This window comes from Pteropus alecto, unplaced genomic scaffold (assembly GCF_000325575.1).
Source record: "Pteropus alecto unplaced genomic scaffold, ASM32557v1 scaffold398, whole genome shotgun sequence".
In the NCBI taxonomy this organism is placed as follows: Eukaryota; Metazoa; Chordata; class Mammalia; order Chiroptera; family Pteropodidae; genus Pteropus; species Pteropus alecto.
In genome coordinates this window covers 49183-63037 of record NW_006442497.1, presented here as the reverse complement: position 1 = coordinate 63037, position 13855 = coordinate 49183, and the positions used below count along the sequence as shown (strand labels likewise).

General features: G+C 40.2%; 2 protein-coding genes and 1 non-coding gene across 3 annotated transcripts; 1 reads left to right on the top strand and 2 right to left on the bottom strand.

The window, feature by feature from the left end:
* Positions 1-1421: 1421 nt before the first annotated feature.
* Positions 1422-1540, bottom strand: LOC112471438. Its single transcript, XR_003043307.1, has one exon. It is a non-coding gene; the product is annotated as a 5S ribosomal RNA (ribosomal RNA).
* A 390-nt stretch (positions 1541-1930) lies between these two features.
* On the top strand, positions 1931-2887 carry LOC102896310 (olfactory receptor 3A2). Its single transcript, XM_006922182.1, has one exon. It carries the CDS (start codon positions 1940-1942, stop codon positions 2885-2887), a length of 948 nt encoding a protein of 315 aa, XP_006922244.1. The 5' UTR covers positions 1931-1939.
* Positions 2888-11320: 8433 nt separating this feature from the next.
* LOC102884274 (olfactory receptor 1D2) lies at positions 11321-12262 on the bottom strand. The gene has a single exon (XM_006922404.1). It carries the CDS (start codon positions 12260-12262, stop codon positions 11321-11323), a length of 942 nt encoding a protein of 313 aa, XP_006922466.1.
* Between the last annotated feature and the right edge of the window lie 1593 nt (positions 12263-13855).

The following is a 13855-nucleotide window of genomic DNA, read 5'->3' as shown; positions in this document are numbered from 1 at the left end:
TAACTCAAAGATCTTGGTTCCTCTCCTGGACCCTTTGCCCATACCCTTCTTTCCTGGGTGAGGCCTGCTCTCTGTTACTCTTAGGAGAGAGCATGAAGGGATTCCCCGAATCTGGTTCACTGCCCAAGAGCCACTTTATCAGCCAGCCTGGAACCTTCACTCCAGTCAGTGAAGGGTGAGCCTTTTCATCCCTGGGAGCAGGGTGGGATAGCGTGGAGTTCCAGAGCAGGGAGCGGTCATAGCTCAGTGAGGAGAATCGGGTCATTACAAGGACTGAGAGTGGTGACATGCAAGGGTTCCTCCTGACTCTGTCAGACACTCTGGATGTCTCTAGATGATCAGAAGTCATTGCAGAACCCCACAATTTCAAGCAAGCTGCATCTCTGCCCATCTGAAAGTTGGCAACAGCTGTTTTATTGCTCTTCTATCCCCAGCGATAACTCACTTGTCTGGAAGCTATATCCCTCCTAAGGGCCTTATTCTTTTGGGTGGTTTAAATGAAAATAAACATATCAGAGTGTAGACTGCTATATTACCTGCTTGTTCCATCAAAACCAAGGAAAGCAGTAGTCCCCGCAGCACCCCTGTACCGTGCACTTGCCCCTACAGCTCCCCCAAATCGTACTAATCCATAAGTTTAGCCCAAATTCCAATATGTCCAGAGAGTCTTCCGTGACAACTTCAGCTCGTATTATCTCTCTGAAATCCTATGGACACTTGAATCTTTCTCTCTTTCCTTCTCTCTTTCTCTTTCTTTCTTCCTTTTTCTTTCTTTCTTTTTTTTCTTTTTTTCTTTCTTTCTTTCTTTCTTTCTTTCTTTCTTTCTTTCTTTCTTTCTTTCTTTCTTTCTTTATTTCTATTTATTTATTTATTTAAGAAATATCGAATACTTACTATGTGTGAAGTGTTGTGGTAAGTATTGCTATTAGAAAACTGAATCAAACATATAGTCTGTCCCCAAGTCTCTTACAGAGAAGTAGAGGAGATATGCTCTTTAAGAAGTGACTCAGCTAGAAGGTAAACAGTGATATATCAGAGGTAAGTTGCGGATACTACAAAAAAGAACAAATAATTTTAAATTAAGCTGTTATTCAAAGTCTAGTGTAAGGGCTTAATTAACAACCCAAACACCAGCAATTTATTGACCAGAAGATTTTGAATTTATACTTCAGAATATTTCCCTTGCCTTGGAGAAATATATTTGGCTGGACTATCTGATAGCTACAATCATGGGTGTCTTCTCACTGATTCTCGATTAATATTTTTAGAAGCCTTGAAATAGGTTCTTTTCAAATGCTTTCTAGCTTTTCTAGAAATGTCATTAATTTTTTTTTTTTTTTTTTTTTAGGCAAGGCAACCCTTGGTTGACCTCACAGATTGCAAGGACCTTGTCAATTTACAACCCCTTATTTTTTTTTTTACACCTACAGCACTTGGTCTTCCTGGGTGGTCTCCCATCCAAGTACTAACCAGGCCTGACCCCGCTTAGCTTCCGAGATCAGACGGGATCGGGTGTGTTCCGGGTAGCATGGCCATAGATGAGAAATGTCATTAATTTTTTATTTTGAAATCTGCTTATTGGTTTGGGCTGATCCTTCTGTATAAAATGGAGAAATTCTATCTTAACCTCACTACATTCAAAAAAGAAGTCTGCTTTTATCTTGATTTATTTTTCTAAATTTTCTGACTTTTTCAGCTAGGAGAGGATGAGAGGGACAAGGTAACAGTGGTTTTGGGTATCTAAGCTGAGAGTAGGGTAAAGACACTGAGGTGATGGGGGAGGTCAGTAAGTGAGGTGTGGTGTGAGGAGCAGGAAAATCATCACCTGGAAAGCCAAGAACTTACCAAGGGTCTTTAGGTGGTTCAAAACATTTACATTGAATAAATACATTGAGTAGACTGATGCTTTCGCTCCTGGGACTCTTCCTTATAGGAACTCATGGATCCAAAAGCTGGGACCAATAGGACAGCTGTTACTGAGTTCATTCTATTGGGCTTAGTGGAAACAGAAAAGCTGCAGTGTGTGGTCTTTGTACTCTTCCTCTTTGCTTACCTGGTCACAGTTGGGGGCAACCTGAGCATCTTGGCAGCCATCTTGGTGGAGCCCAAACTCCACACCCCCATGTACTTCTTCCTGGGGAACCTATCAGCTCTGGATATTGGATGTATCACTGTCACTGTTCCTGCAATGCTGGGTCGTCTCTTGTCCCACACGCATACTATTTCCTATGAAGCCTGCCTCTCCCAACTCTTCTTTTTCCACCTTCTGGCTGGGATGGACTGCTTCCTGTTGACAGCCATGGCTTACGACCGATTCCTGGCCATCTGCAGGCCCCTCACCTATAGCACCCGCATGAGCCAAACAGTCCAGAGGATATTGGTGGCTGTGTCCTGGGCCTGTGCCCTCACCAATGCACTGACCCACACTATTGCCCTAACTACTCTCAATTTCTGTGGTCCCAATGAGGTTAATCACTTCTATTGTGACCTCCCACAGCTCTTCCAGCTCTCTTGCTCCAGCACCCAACTCAATGAGCTGCTGCTCTTTGCTGTAGGTTTCATAATGGCAGGTGCACCTGTGGCCCTCATTATCACCTCCTACATCCATGTAGCTGCTGCAGTTCTACAAATGCGTTCAGTAGAGGGGAGGAAGAAGGCCTTCTCCACATGCGGTTCCCACCTCACTGTGGTTTGCCTCTTCTATGGAACTGGTATCTTCAACTACATGCGTCTGGGTTCAGAGGAGGCTTCAGACAAGGATAAAGGGGTAGGGGTCTTCAACACAGTTATCAACCCCATGCTGAACCCACTTATCTACAGCCTTAGAAACCCTGATGTTCAAGGTGCCCTCTGGCGGGTGCTTGTGGGGAGGCGGTCACTGACCTGAGAGGTGATAGGGTCCCTCCATTCCTGCCTTTTCTGTGTTAAGGAAAATTTCACATGAAAACAATAACATGGGAACATGGTCCATAACCAATTTTCCTGTCTCCTGATGCCAGAAGATTTGTCTGATGTGTTTGTCCTGCAAAGAAATCCTACATAATTCATTCATTTATTTTACAACAAATATTTATTGAATTGCTTCCACGGTTTAGACAATTTTCTAGGGCACTGGTGGACAAAATGGACAAAAGTTTCTGCACTCATGCAACTCACATTGTAATGAAGGGAGACAAAATACATGAAAGAAATAAGCATCATATACGATATAACACATGATAAGTGCTCTATAGTAAAATAAATAGGATAGGGGGATATGAAGTTAGGCTCTGCAGAACAGGTCCCCTGGGAAAGTTGCCAGCTTGTTTTTGGCTGTGCTCACTTTCCAGGTCGAGTCGAAGCTTTGGAAGCCCAGTAGTTCTGGGCAGCAATGTCCAACAAGGAAGGGCTATTTGCTTAATCACAGCATAGGTAACCAAGACTGTCACTGTGAAGTTTTCATCTGATGGAGACGTGAGATTCCCTCTGGATCAAAGAGCAGAAAGCTGTTTTAATCCATAGGCCCAGTGCCGAGGATTATTCTATTCTACTGTTAACCTTTTACCACCAAGAAAATCAGTTCCTTCTCTTCACTGCCACACAGAAATTCCATAGGACATTTAAGGCACAGGCAAGGTCTAGAGAGGGAAATGGCCCACGAAATAAAAATCGCATTAATGTAGATATGATATATCTTTAGATCAAAAAGGAGAATTCCATCTCCATCTTCTGCCATGTTTTTCTCTCTTATTGGATAAATCATTTTCTTCACATATATTATAAAATAATATAAAAAATAAGCATTTTTACTCCAACTAGGTCCTTAGAATTTTTAATGTAGAATGTCCAAAATGACCTAGCTCAGAAAATATCCATAAATGTAGTCCCTGGAAATAAGGCTTCTTTCTGACTTTATTAATACATCATTATTGCTCCAACCCTGAGAAATTCTTCATCTTCATGTTTATCTAGACTTCAGTTCACCCATTCCTGATTTATATCTTTTCTCCACCCTTCCTTGGAAAGCTACTTAACCTGTCCTGGTAATTCTACTGTTTCTCTGCTGTATCATTCCTAAAACTGTGTATTCCTCCAGAGATTTTACACATATATGACATACATATTTCACATCCCGAGAACAATTCACATTCTGCGACCTGCTTTTTATTTTTCCTACACTTTATGCAACATAACCTTTTACATGACGATGACTAAAATCGTGCTTTCTGTATTTTAATGGTTGACTAGTACACATAAGCCATAATTCATTTAATCAAATCTCTATTGATATAATTTGGGTTGTTTCCAACTGTTTTCCAATAGCAAAGAGTGCTGTAATGAATAGCTTTACAGAAATGTATTTCTGATTTTCTGTAATTATTTACCTAGGATTAATTCCTATGAATAACTTTATCAAATTAAAAAAATGCCAATATAAATCTTGAGATACATGTACAAACATATATATTGTCCTCTTTCCAAAACTTTTGCACCAATTTGTACATGCACTAGGTTATTATAGTGCCTATTTACCTACATCCTTGTCATAAAGGGTTATTATAAATATCTTTAATTTTTACAATGTGAAGGTTAAGAAATGACAGTATTTTTACCTAAACTTTTAATTCTAGTTAAAACTGCAGTTGGATCTCTTTTCACGTAGTTATGGGCCAATTGTTTTTCTCCTTTTGAAATTGCATTTTGAGAGCTTTTGCCCTCTTTTCTATTGGATTGTTTGTTAGGAAATCTTAATTGTTATGGATATCAGCTTTTTGGCTCCTAGGTTGCAAATATTTTCTCTATCTTGCCATTTGTCTTTCAATTTGATATGTTTTACCAAATAGATGTGTTCTGTTTTTATGTGGTCAAATGTTTTTGTCTTTTCTTAGAATGCTTTTTGATTTTGTGTTTCCCTTTGAGTGGAAAAGATTTTTTTCCATTTGTATCAGGCAAGCTAGGCTAGGTTATATAGTGCTAAGAAACAGCCCCTAAAATCTCAGTGGTTTTCAACAGCCATGGTTAATTTCGCATTCAAGTGACTTCAATTTTCTGATGGATGTAAGAAGTCATTGTTTTTTAGACTGTTCATCTTTTTTTCTTATTGTAAGAACGAGAATAATGACTTCCAAGCTCTTTATATGTCGAAATGGAAACTGGAAGTCTACATTTTATTTTATTTGATAATTGCCTGTGGTGAACTTTTATGGTTTTTCTGATTTCTATTTCCCCTTTTCTAACATCTGCCAATTTCCACTTGACATCCGGGTGGTTCCAGGGAGTGTGGTTACCCAGAGTGTGGAGGCACTAGCACATCTAACTGGCTTGGCCACAGTGATGGTCCTATGTGGGCATGTGACCTTAGTTTAATAAGATTCTTTATACTAATGACAAGAAGAACAATTCTGAGCTGTTCTAAATTAAATTACAGTGGGCAGAGAGTGAGAGGAGACAGAGCAGTTAGCCAGGTCATTAGCTGGGAGCCAGTTGACAAAAGACCGCTTGCATTCCTGAGTATATGTTGGAACTTTGAATTAACTTCCAATTTATTCCTCTGATTATCTACAAGAGAACATCCAGGCGCCACTAAACCCCAGGAGCCTCCGTTTCTTACTTACACATGAACTTTCTGGACTGTTGCCCACAAGCTATCCAAAAAAGCAAACACTTCTTCCTTACAGACCATGCTCCTATTATAGAACTGCCCTCGCTTCACCTTATCCTGCCCGCCCCTTATCTGTAGCCAGTATAAATTCTTTCAAAACAACTCACATTTTTCCTCCACAAAACATGTGTAAAAGTGCTCCTCAACTCCAGTGCAGTGGATGATGTTGCCTGTTCCACCTAGCACTGCTGGTGGTTTAGACTTCATGCTCTGGGAAGCTTTTGTCCCCAATACTTAACGTATAAAAGTGCTTGTCAACTCCAGGACAGTGGACATGTTGCCTTCTTCACCTAGCGATGCTGCTGGTGGTTTAGACTTCATGCTCTGGGAAGGAGAAGCTTTCATGCTCATTCACATGGTTCTTGGTAGGATTCAGCTCCTTGCAGGTTATTGGACTAAGAGGGCTCAAGACCTCCCTGGCTATTAGCTGGAGGCTTCCTTCAATTCCTTGACACCAAGGCCTCTTAAAACATGATGATTCTTTCCTCAGATCAAAAGAAAAGCAAGAAATATAGACAAAGATGGCAAAATAGAAGGTCTCCCTCAACAATATTTGGCAGCCATACACAGACAAAAGTACCTTCATGGAGCTTTGGGTTCCAGGTAGGAGACTGGAACACTGGTGGAGCCCAAGACCAAGAAGCGCTGTTTCAAGAAAGCAGACCTGCACCCAGGTGGCAGACTCATGGATCATCACATCCCCGTCCCTCTATGGACTCGGCTATAGTCCTCTTTAGTATTGATCCTGCCATCGGCACTGTCTACCAAGGGACCTAGCAGGCATTGCATCCATTTGTGCCCCCAGGTGACAGGCCCACTGACTTTGGTCCTGGTTGTAGATCCAAGCAGTCTATGACCAGGCTCCAGCTCCTCTCATTCATCAGTCCTGCCCACCCAGGGACGGAGCAGGAGACATACCTGTCCAAACCTCTGATCTCAGACTGCAGATTCAGAAATGGCCCTGTAACTCGGCTCCAGATTCTTTCAGCTGCAGACTGCAGGGTTATTTGTATTATATATGCATGTATATGTGATCTCACTTATATATGAGATCTTAAAAAATCTAACTCATATAATTGGAAAGTAGATTGGTGGTTGTCAGGGGCTACGGAGTGGGAGAAATGGGGGAATGTTGGCCAAAGTGTACAAACTTTAAGTTAAAAGATAAATAAGATCTGGAGACCTCATGTACAACATTGTGACTGTAGTTAATAATATTGTATTGTATACATAAAAAATGCTCTAGAGACAAAAAGAAAAATAAAAGAGAGACAGAGAAAGTGAGAGAGATCGTAGACTTTTAATACCTAATCTCAGAAGTGATGTCCCATCTTTTTTACTATATTCTATTTGTTAGAAGCAAGTCCCTAAATTGAGCTCACACACATGGAAGGGGTTGTACAAGGACACAAATACCAGGAGATGGAATCATTCAGATCCATTTTAGAAGCCGGCAAGCCCAGAACCCACACACCCATCAGGTGAATGGATACAAATGGAATATCAATCAATAATAAATGATCAAACTATTGATATTCGCAACAACATGGATACATTTTTTAAGTATTGTGCTGTTTAAAAGAAGTCAGGCACAAATGATTCCATTTGTCTGAAATACTAGAAACTGCAAAATAGTGAAAGAAACAGATCTGTGGCTGTCCTGCCGGGGTCTGGAGTGTAGGGAGGGAGTCTATGACAAAGGGACACCAAAAAACTCTTGGCAGTGACGAAAATATTCTGCATTTTCATTTTTTCATTGTTCTGGAGGATAAACTAGTCTATACATTTGTTCAAACTCATCAAATTGTATGCTTTAAAGTGTATGTAAATTACATTGCATGTAAATTATACCTTAATAAAATTGATAAAACACAATATGTACAAAATGATACCATTTACATTAAATTTCAAAAATTTACAAACATAAGTAATACACATATTTTAGGATACATATATGTAATACAACGTATATGTAACACAACTATGAAGGAAATGAAGAAAATGATAAACACAAAATTCAGGGTTGTGGTTATTCCTGAAAGAGAAACACATGACAGTGTCCATGGCATTGGTTATGTTCTGTATGTTACACTGCCTATATGTGTAACATACAGAACATAACCAATCAATTCTTTATACCTTATAAAAAGTATATAGACATATAGTCTTTATGAATGTGAAATATTTCATATTTTTAATTAGAAAAATGAAAATGACAATGATAAAAATATAATAGTAATGATGGACCAAAGGCATAAATATATGTATGTATATATATCAAAGAAAGCTCAACACTCAGGTAGAAATTTAGAAACTAAATAATTAAAAAAACACAAAAGAACAATTAACAAAAGAAATGCAAATTACTAACAAATACTAGGAAAAAGTTCAACCGTACTACATCAGAGTGACTCAAATTAAAACAATAATGGGATACAACTTGGATCCACAGGATAAACAAATATATATTAAAATGATAACATCTAGTATAGTTAAGACATGGGGAAATGGTTGCTGCTATAGGGTTCACTTAGTTAAAGCAATAAGAGCGAGGCCCCTGACTGAGAACGTGGGACTCCATACCTTGTTATAGAAAACTAGCCAAACACAGGAAATCCCAAAGTCTTTCCTTGTCCCTACCGGCCTTTTTCCTGTCAGTTTCGGAGTAGGATGATGTTTCATACACTGCCATTGCAGTCTGGATGGGAGGTGAGTTGACGAGTCCACTTGGTCATTTTCTTTTCATTGAGCTCAAGTCCTTTTGGCCTTTTTCTCCCCAGGACATACAATCAGAACTTAGATCTCAGACCTTTTAACTAGCCTATGGGGAAAACACCTAAATGCCTTGTAGTAGCAACAGCTTCTCATAGTCTGCCACAGATCAAAAGAACAAATTAAGCACTATTAACGCTATGGATTTTAAATAAATGATGTATTTATTGGGATGAAGAAGACAAAGAAGAAAGCAAAGGCACCAGCTGCCACTCCCTCTTTTTCCACTTCCTTGTCCAAATTGTGGACATGGTCTGGATGTCTCCCCTTCTGCATGGTCTTGGAAGAAGTGACTTATTGTGGACCAGACCCTGACTTCCGAGGGACCCCATCCTAACTGGCAGGGATACACCCACTGCAGCAAGCCACTGTGGCCAGTGCCCACCTTCCAGTGCCCTCCTCTCATTGATGATAGAGATGTAGGCTTGGTTCTCAAGGCTGCAGCTGGCCTGAGGTTGACAGATCAAAGGTGGGCTTGCCGCAAACCTAGTACCACCCCCTTTTTAGTGCAATGTTAATTAGCACAAAGTTGCTAAAGAAGCGCAATGTTGCTTTTGCTTTTGCCCATTGTACTTAAAAGTTCTTGAAGCTCTCTCTCTTTTCTAAATCTTACAAGGCAAATAAACACAAACAAAACAAAAACAGGAGTTGTGTCTCCTCTTGGTAAAAGTATAGGAGTGATTTTTGGAGGTCTATTTGGAAAAATGTATCAAAGTCTCTGAACAATAAAAACTTTGGGCCCAGAATTCCACTTCACCAGTTTCCCCTAAGGAATTCAAGACATTTAATGCCACATCGCAAACAACAGGAAAAAGTGTAAGCAACTAACTGTAAATAATGGGGAGTGCGTTAAATGAATTCTGATATATTCATTAAATTGCTCACTGAAACACTGCCTAGACATTAAGTATAAATATTAAGACATCAAGTAGCTGAATATTTACTAACATAGATATTATTAACTGAAAACAAGTTTCGAAACAATTTGAATTAATTCTAAATATACATATTTGTATATATTTAGCAGAGATCAAAGTTTAGAATTTACTTCAAATGCCAGTAGTAGCTGTCTTTTGGGTGGCAGAAACACAAGTAATTATTTTTGGCTTATTTTTACTTCAATATCTCTACAATAAAGCCATATTATCGGTTTAATAAAAACAGTAAGTTAAAACTAATACGCATTCAATGGCATCTCATTTTCTACAGAATACATTCCAAGCTCCTCAACAAGACATTGGTGGCCCTTTGAAAGCTCCCCAACTAGCTCCTGAGCTTCAGGCTTGCTGCTGCTTGTTCACCAGTTACACTCAGCAGGGACGGTCCTTGCATACCTCAGGCCATTTCCTGCCTCACTGCCTTTGTCCAGCTCTTTCTGTTTAAGAGCAACTGCACTGACTGTGGGCCAGGTCCCCTACTAAGAGCTTTTGTACATCATCTCATTGAAGTCTCACAACCACCCTCTGAGTTACATGATGATAATATTCTCATTTTACAGAGGAGGAAACAAGGCTTAGAAAGGTGAGGTAACATCTGGGAACACATTAGGGATGGAAAAAGCTGGGATTTGAATGTTGACTGCCTGCTGCCCATGTGAATACCCCCTCTATACCATGCCTCCTGCCCTCTCGAAGTGATCTCACCTTACCCTGCCCACTTTTCCAGGGTAACTCTTTGGCGTTCATTAAGTCTCAGCTCAGCTGTCGCCACCTTAAGGAAGCCTTCCCTGAATCCTCCATCACTAACAAAGCAGGCGGGGCTTTCCTCCTTTGTGTCCCCCTACCCTCCTGCCCAGGACATAACCACTGCCTTTAGACACTGCATTAAAATAGTCTTCTTCCCAGTCCATTGTAAGCTTCTGATTCATCTTTGAGGCCCATAATAGGCACTCAGTCATTATCAATGGACTGCCTTGAACTTCAGATCAGTTCCGCTCTCTCTGTCAAAGTCTAGATCAGTGTTGGCTCCTCTGATTCATCTGTAACAGATTGCTCCCTCTTTCAAACCGCCACTTCCCAATGACTTCTCATCAGTTACTTCTCTTTCTGTTTACTGCATTTTACAGGGCTGGTTAAACCTTAGATTGGGTCTCACAATTATCTCCTCCCTCTCTACTGCATCCACCACCGCTCCCGTTCAGGAGCATGTGTTGATGCACGGGAGAGTTTTATTTTGAGTGAAGGATAGAGTGGTTGCAAGCAGGAGAGATGGGGCAACAGAGTGAGGATCCACAGCAAGAAAAGATAGGATGGGCTGCCTACGGATAAGGCCTTCTCACAGGGAAAAGGAAAGCAGGAGAAAGGCACGGTCTGTAAATTGCTTTAAGGCCCAAGAGATGAAAATCAACCAAGAGCAAAGAAGAGAAAATTTCTACAAGTTTTGCCGGAAAAGGAGGGGCTGTATCCAGAGAGACTGTGGGTCAGATTACTTGGAGCTTTTTTTTTTAAGGAAACGGGTGGCCTCACCCAGGACACCTGCAGTGGAGGTAATGCAAAGTGTCTTCTCCTAATGGTGTACAGGCAGCGAGCCCCTTAGAGAGGGCCAGATCCTAAGGACACGAGTGAGTGAGTGTTACGGAACATGAGAGACCTGCTCCCCTTTCATGCCCTGGCTGTAACTAGGTATATTTTGAAAGGCTGAGATGGTAGTACCATGGACCTGTGGTCAAGTAAGTTGAAGAATTTGACCCTGCAAACTCCTAGTATTAGTGGTCGTGTGACCTTATTTATTGTCAAGGCTGGTGAGGTCTGGGGGACATTGGATTATGCATAGGAGTCTCTTCTTCATCACAGATATATGAGCTCATTCTGAGTGGGACCTATATGCTATCACTTCATTGTCCCACATAGGATAGTACATTTCACATGGTGGAGGAAACTTCCAGTTCACTTCAATTCCCAAATTACCTTACATCAACCTCTGGAAAGCTTTCCCTAGGAGGAGTCTTCCCAGAGCCCCATGCATGTCCTTGTTTCTCAGGCTGTAGATGAAAGGGTTCATCATGGGGGTTACCACAGCATACATCACTGTAGCTACTGAGTCCTTCATGGAGTAGGTTTGGAGGGGCTGCAGATACACCATACCAAGAGTCCCATAGAAGAGGGAGACCACAGCCAAATGAGAGGCACAGGTGGAAAAGGCTTTGTACTTCCCATTGGCTGAGGGTATTCGGAAGATGGCTCTGACAATCCGGACATAGGACATGATCATGAACCCTAAAGGAGTGAAGAAGATAAAGCAGCCTGTGATAATCAGTACCATGTGATTGATCTGGGTGTTGGAACAGGCCAGCCTCAGCAGGACATACATCTCGCAGAAGATGTAGTAGATCTTCCGGGACCCACAGAAGGTCACTCTGGTCATAAGGATGGTGTGGATGAGGCCATAAATGACAGAAAGCACCCAACACAAGATGAGGAGCAACATGCAGAGCCCAGGACTCATGGCAGTGGTGTAGTGGAGGGGGCGGCAGATGGCCACGTAGCGGTCATATGCCATCGTGGCCAGGATGAGGTTGTCCAGGGCCACCAAGGAGACCAGAAAATAGAGCTGCGTCAGACATCCTGCGTAAGAGATGGTTTTGTTCTGGGACTGAAGGTTCACCAGCATTTTAGGAATTGTGTTGGTGACAAAGATGAGGTCAGTGAAGGAGAGGTTGGCCAGGAAGAAGTACATGGGAGTGTGCAGGCGTGAGTCAGAGCTGATGGCCAGGATGATGAGCACATTTCCCACCACTGTGACCAGGTACATGGACAGGAACATCCAAAACAGGACCCTCTGGTCTTCAGGACTTTCTGAGATCCCTAGGAGTAGGAACTTGGAGACCCCACTCTGGTTGCCTCCATCCATTTCCCCACTGTCTGTCTGCAACATCAGCACCAACAAATATTTGTTTGCTAAGTGCCCTCAATTGAATAAGGACATTTATATAAGCAAAATCAACTATGTTCTTAGCATTAAAATATCTTGGACTAAATTTTATAGTATTTTTAAATTAGCAACAAAGTAAAAACAGGCACAAACATGTAACATGGAAAAACTTTTTGCAACTTAGTCATTCTAGCAACTTCTAATCTAGCATACTCAATAACAGGAATAATGTCTATGTCTTATTTAAAATCCTATCATCTTACAGTACCCTTGAGGCTTAAAGATTAGTATATTATGATGTTAAGTAGATTTATAAATGATATTTAAAAACAGGTGTATGCATTATAAGAAATGGCTACTGTCAATTGGACAAAGAGGAGGAAGTAAAAATATTGGAAAGGAAAAGGAAAAATTATCATTATTTGTTGATAAGATGAGCTATATGGGAAACCTAAGACAATCAATGGAAATGCCATTAGAAATAAAAAATGACCAGTAAGGTAGCCATTCACATAATGAATGAATCCAACACTAATCATGCACCAGTAGGTAATATAGTGCAGTGATTAAGACTGCTGTCAGAAAGCCGGAATTCATGTCCGAGCTCTGCCACTTGCAGGCTATGAAAGTCACCTGAGCTCTTTATGACTCGCTTTCTTCATATGAAAAAATGAGTTGTGGCAAAGATAAAATTAAGTAATTAACCGCATAACACGAAGAGTTACCATGTAGTGAGCATTCCGTAAATATTCCCTGTTACATATATATAAGTATTATATATATGTAAACAATCATCAGTTGAAAATATAATGTGAAACAATCTCCTCACATTATGAAAAAAATAATCTAAAGCATTAAAATGTTAACAAGAGGTGGGCAGGACTTTCCAATTCTCCATTTCTCTATTTAATAGTAAATTGATAGACTTAATTAATTGCTAGATAGAAAGATGAAATATTGCAAAGGCACGTGTTCTCTAGAATTAATCTGAAACTTATTTAACTGCAGTCAAAATTATAACAGGATCTTTGTGAAACAAAAACTATTATAAATTTCACTGAAAAATAATATAAAAATAAGCCAGGAAAATGTTGAAAAGAGTGTGAGAAGAGGACACTTGCTCTGCCAAATAGAAATGACTCTAGAACAGTGCTACTGGTGCTGGAGTGAACAGCTGATCAAGAGAGCTGGATAGAACTTTAGAAACAGCCAAGTACATATGGAATTGATTATGTAGTGGATTATTACGTAGTGCTTTGGCAGGTAAAGGATGTATTATTCAATAAATGGCACTGGCACATTAAATCTTATCTTACCAAAAACATTTAAAATATATTTAAGATTAAAATGGTTTATCATGCTTTTTTTTTTCTTTTGAAAATCTAATGCAGGTGCAATAAAAATTTTAAAAATAAAAAAATGAGAATATAAATAAACTAGATTTAATTCCACCGTGTAGAGATAGATAATCACTTTCCACATTTTAATGTCTTTTTTGGCTGGGATGCGAAGGACAAACAATGTCAGTCCTATGAAGTCCTGAGCAAGGAAACTTGCAGACAGATGTGTGTG

Coding starts and splice junctions, on each gene's coding strand:
- LOC102896310 (XM_006922182.1), top strand. CDS start 1,940: ATGGATCCAAAAGCTGGGACCAATAGGACAGCTGTTACTGAGTTCATT.
- LOC102884274 (XM_006922404.1), bottom strand. CDS start 12,262: ATGGATGGAGGCAACCAGAGTGGGGTCTCCAAGTTCCTACTCCTAGGG.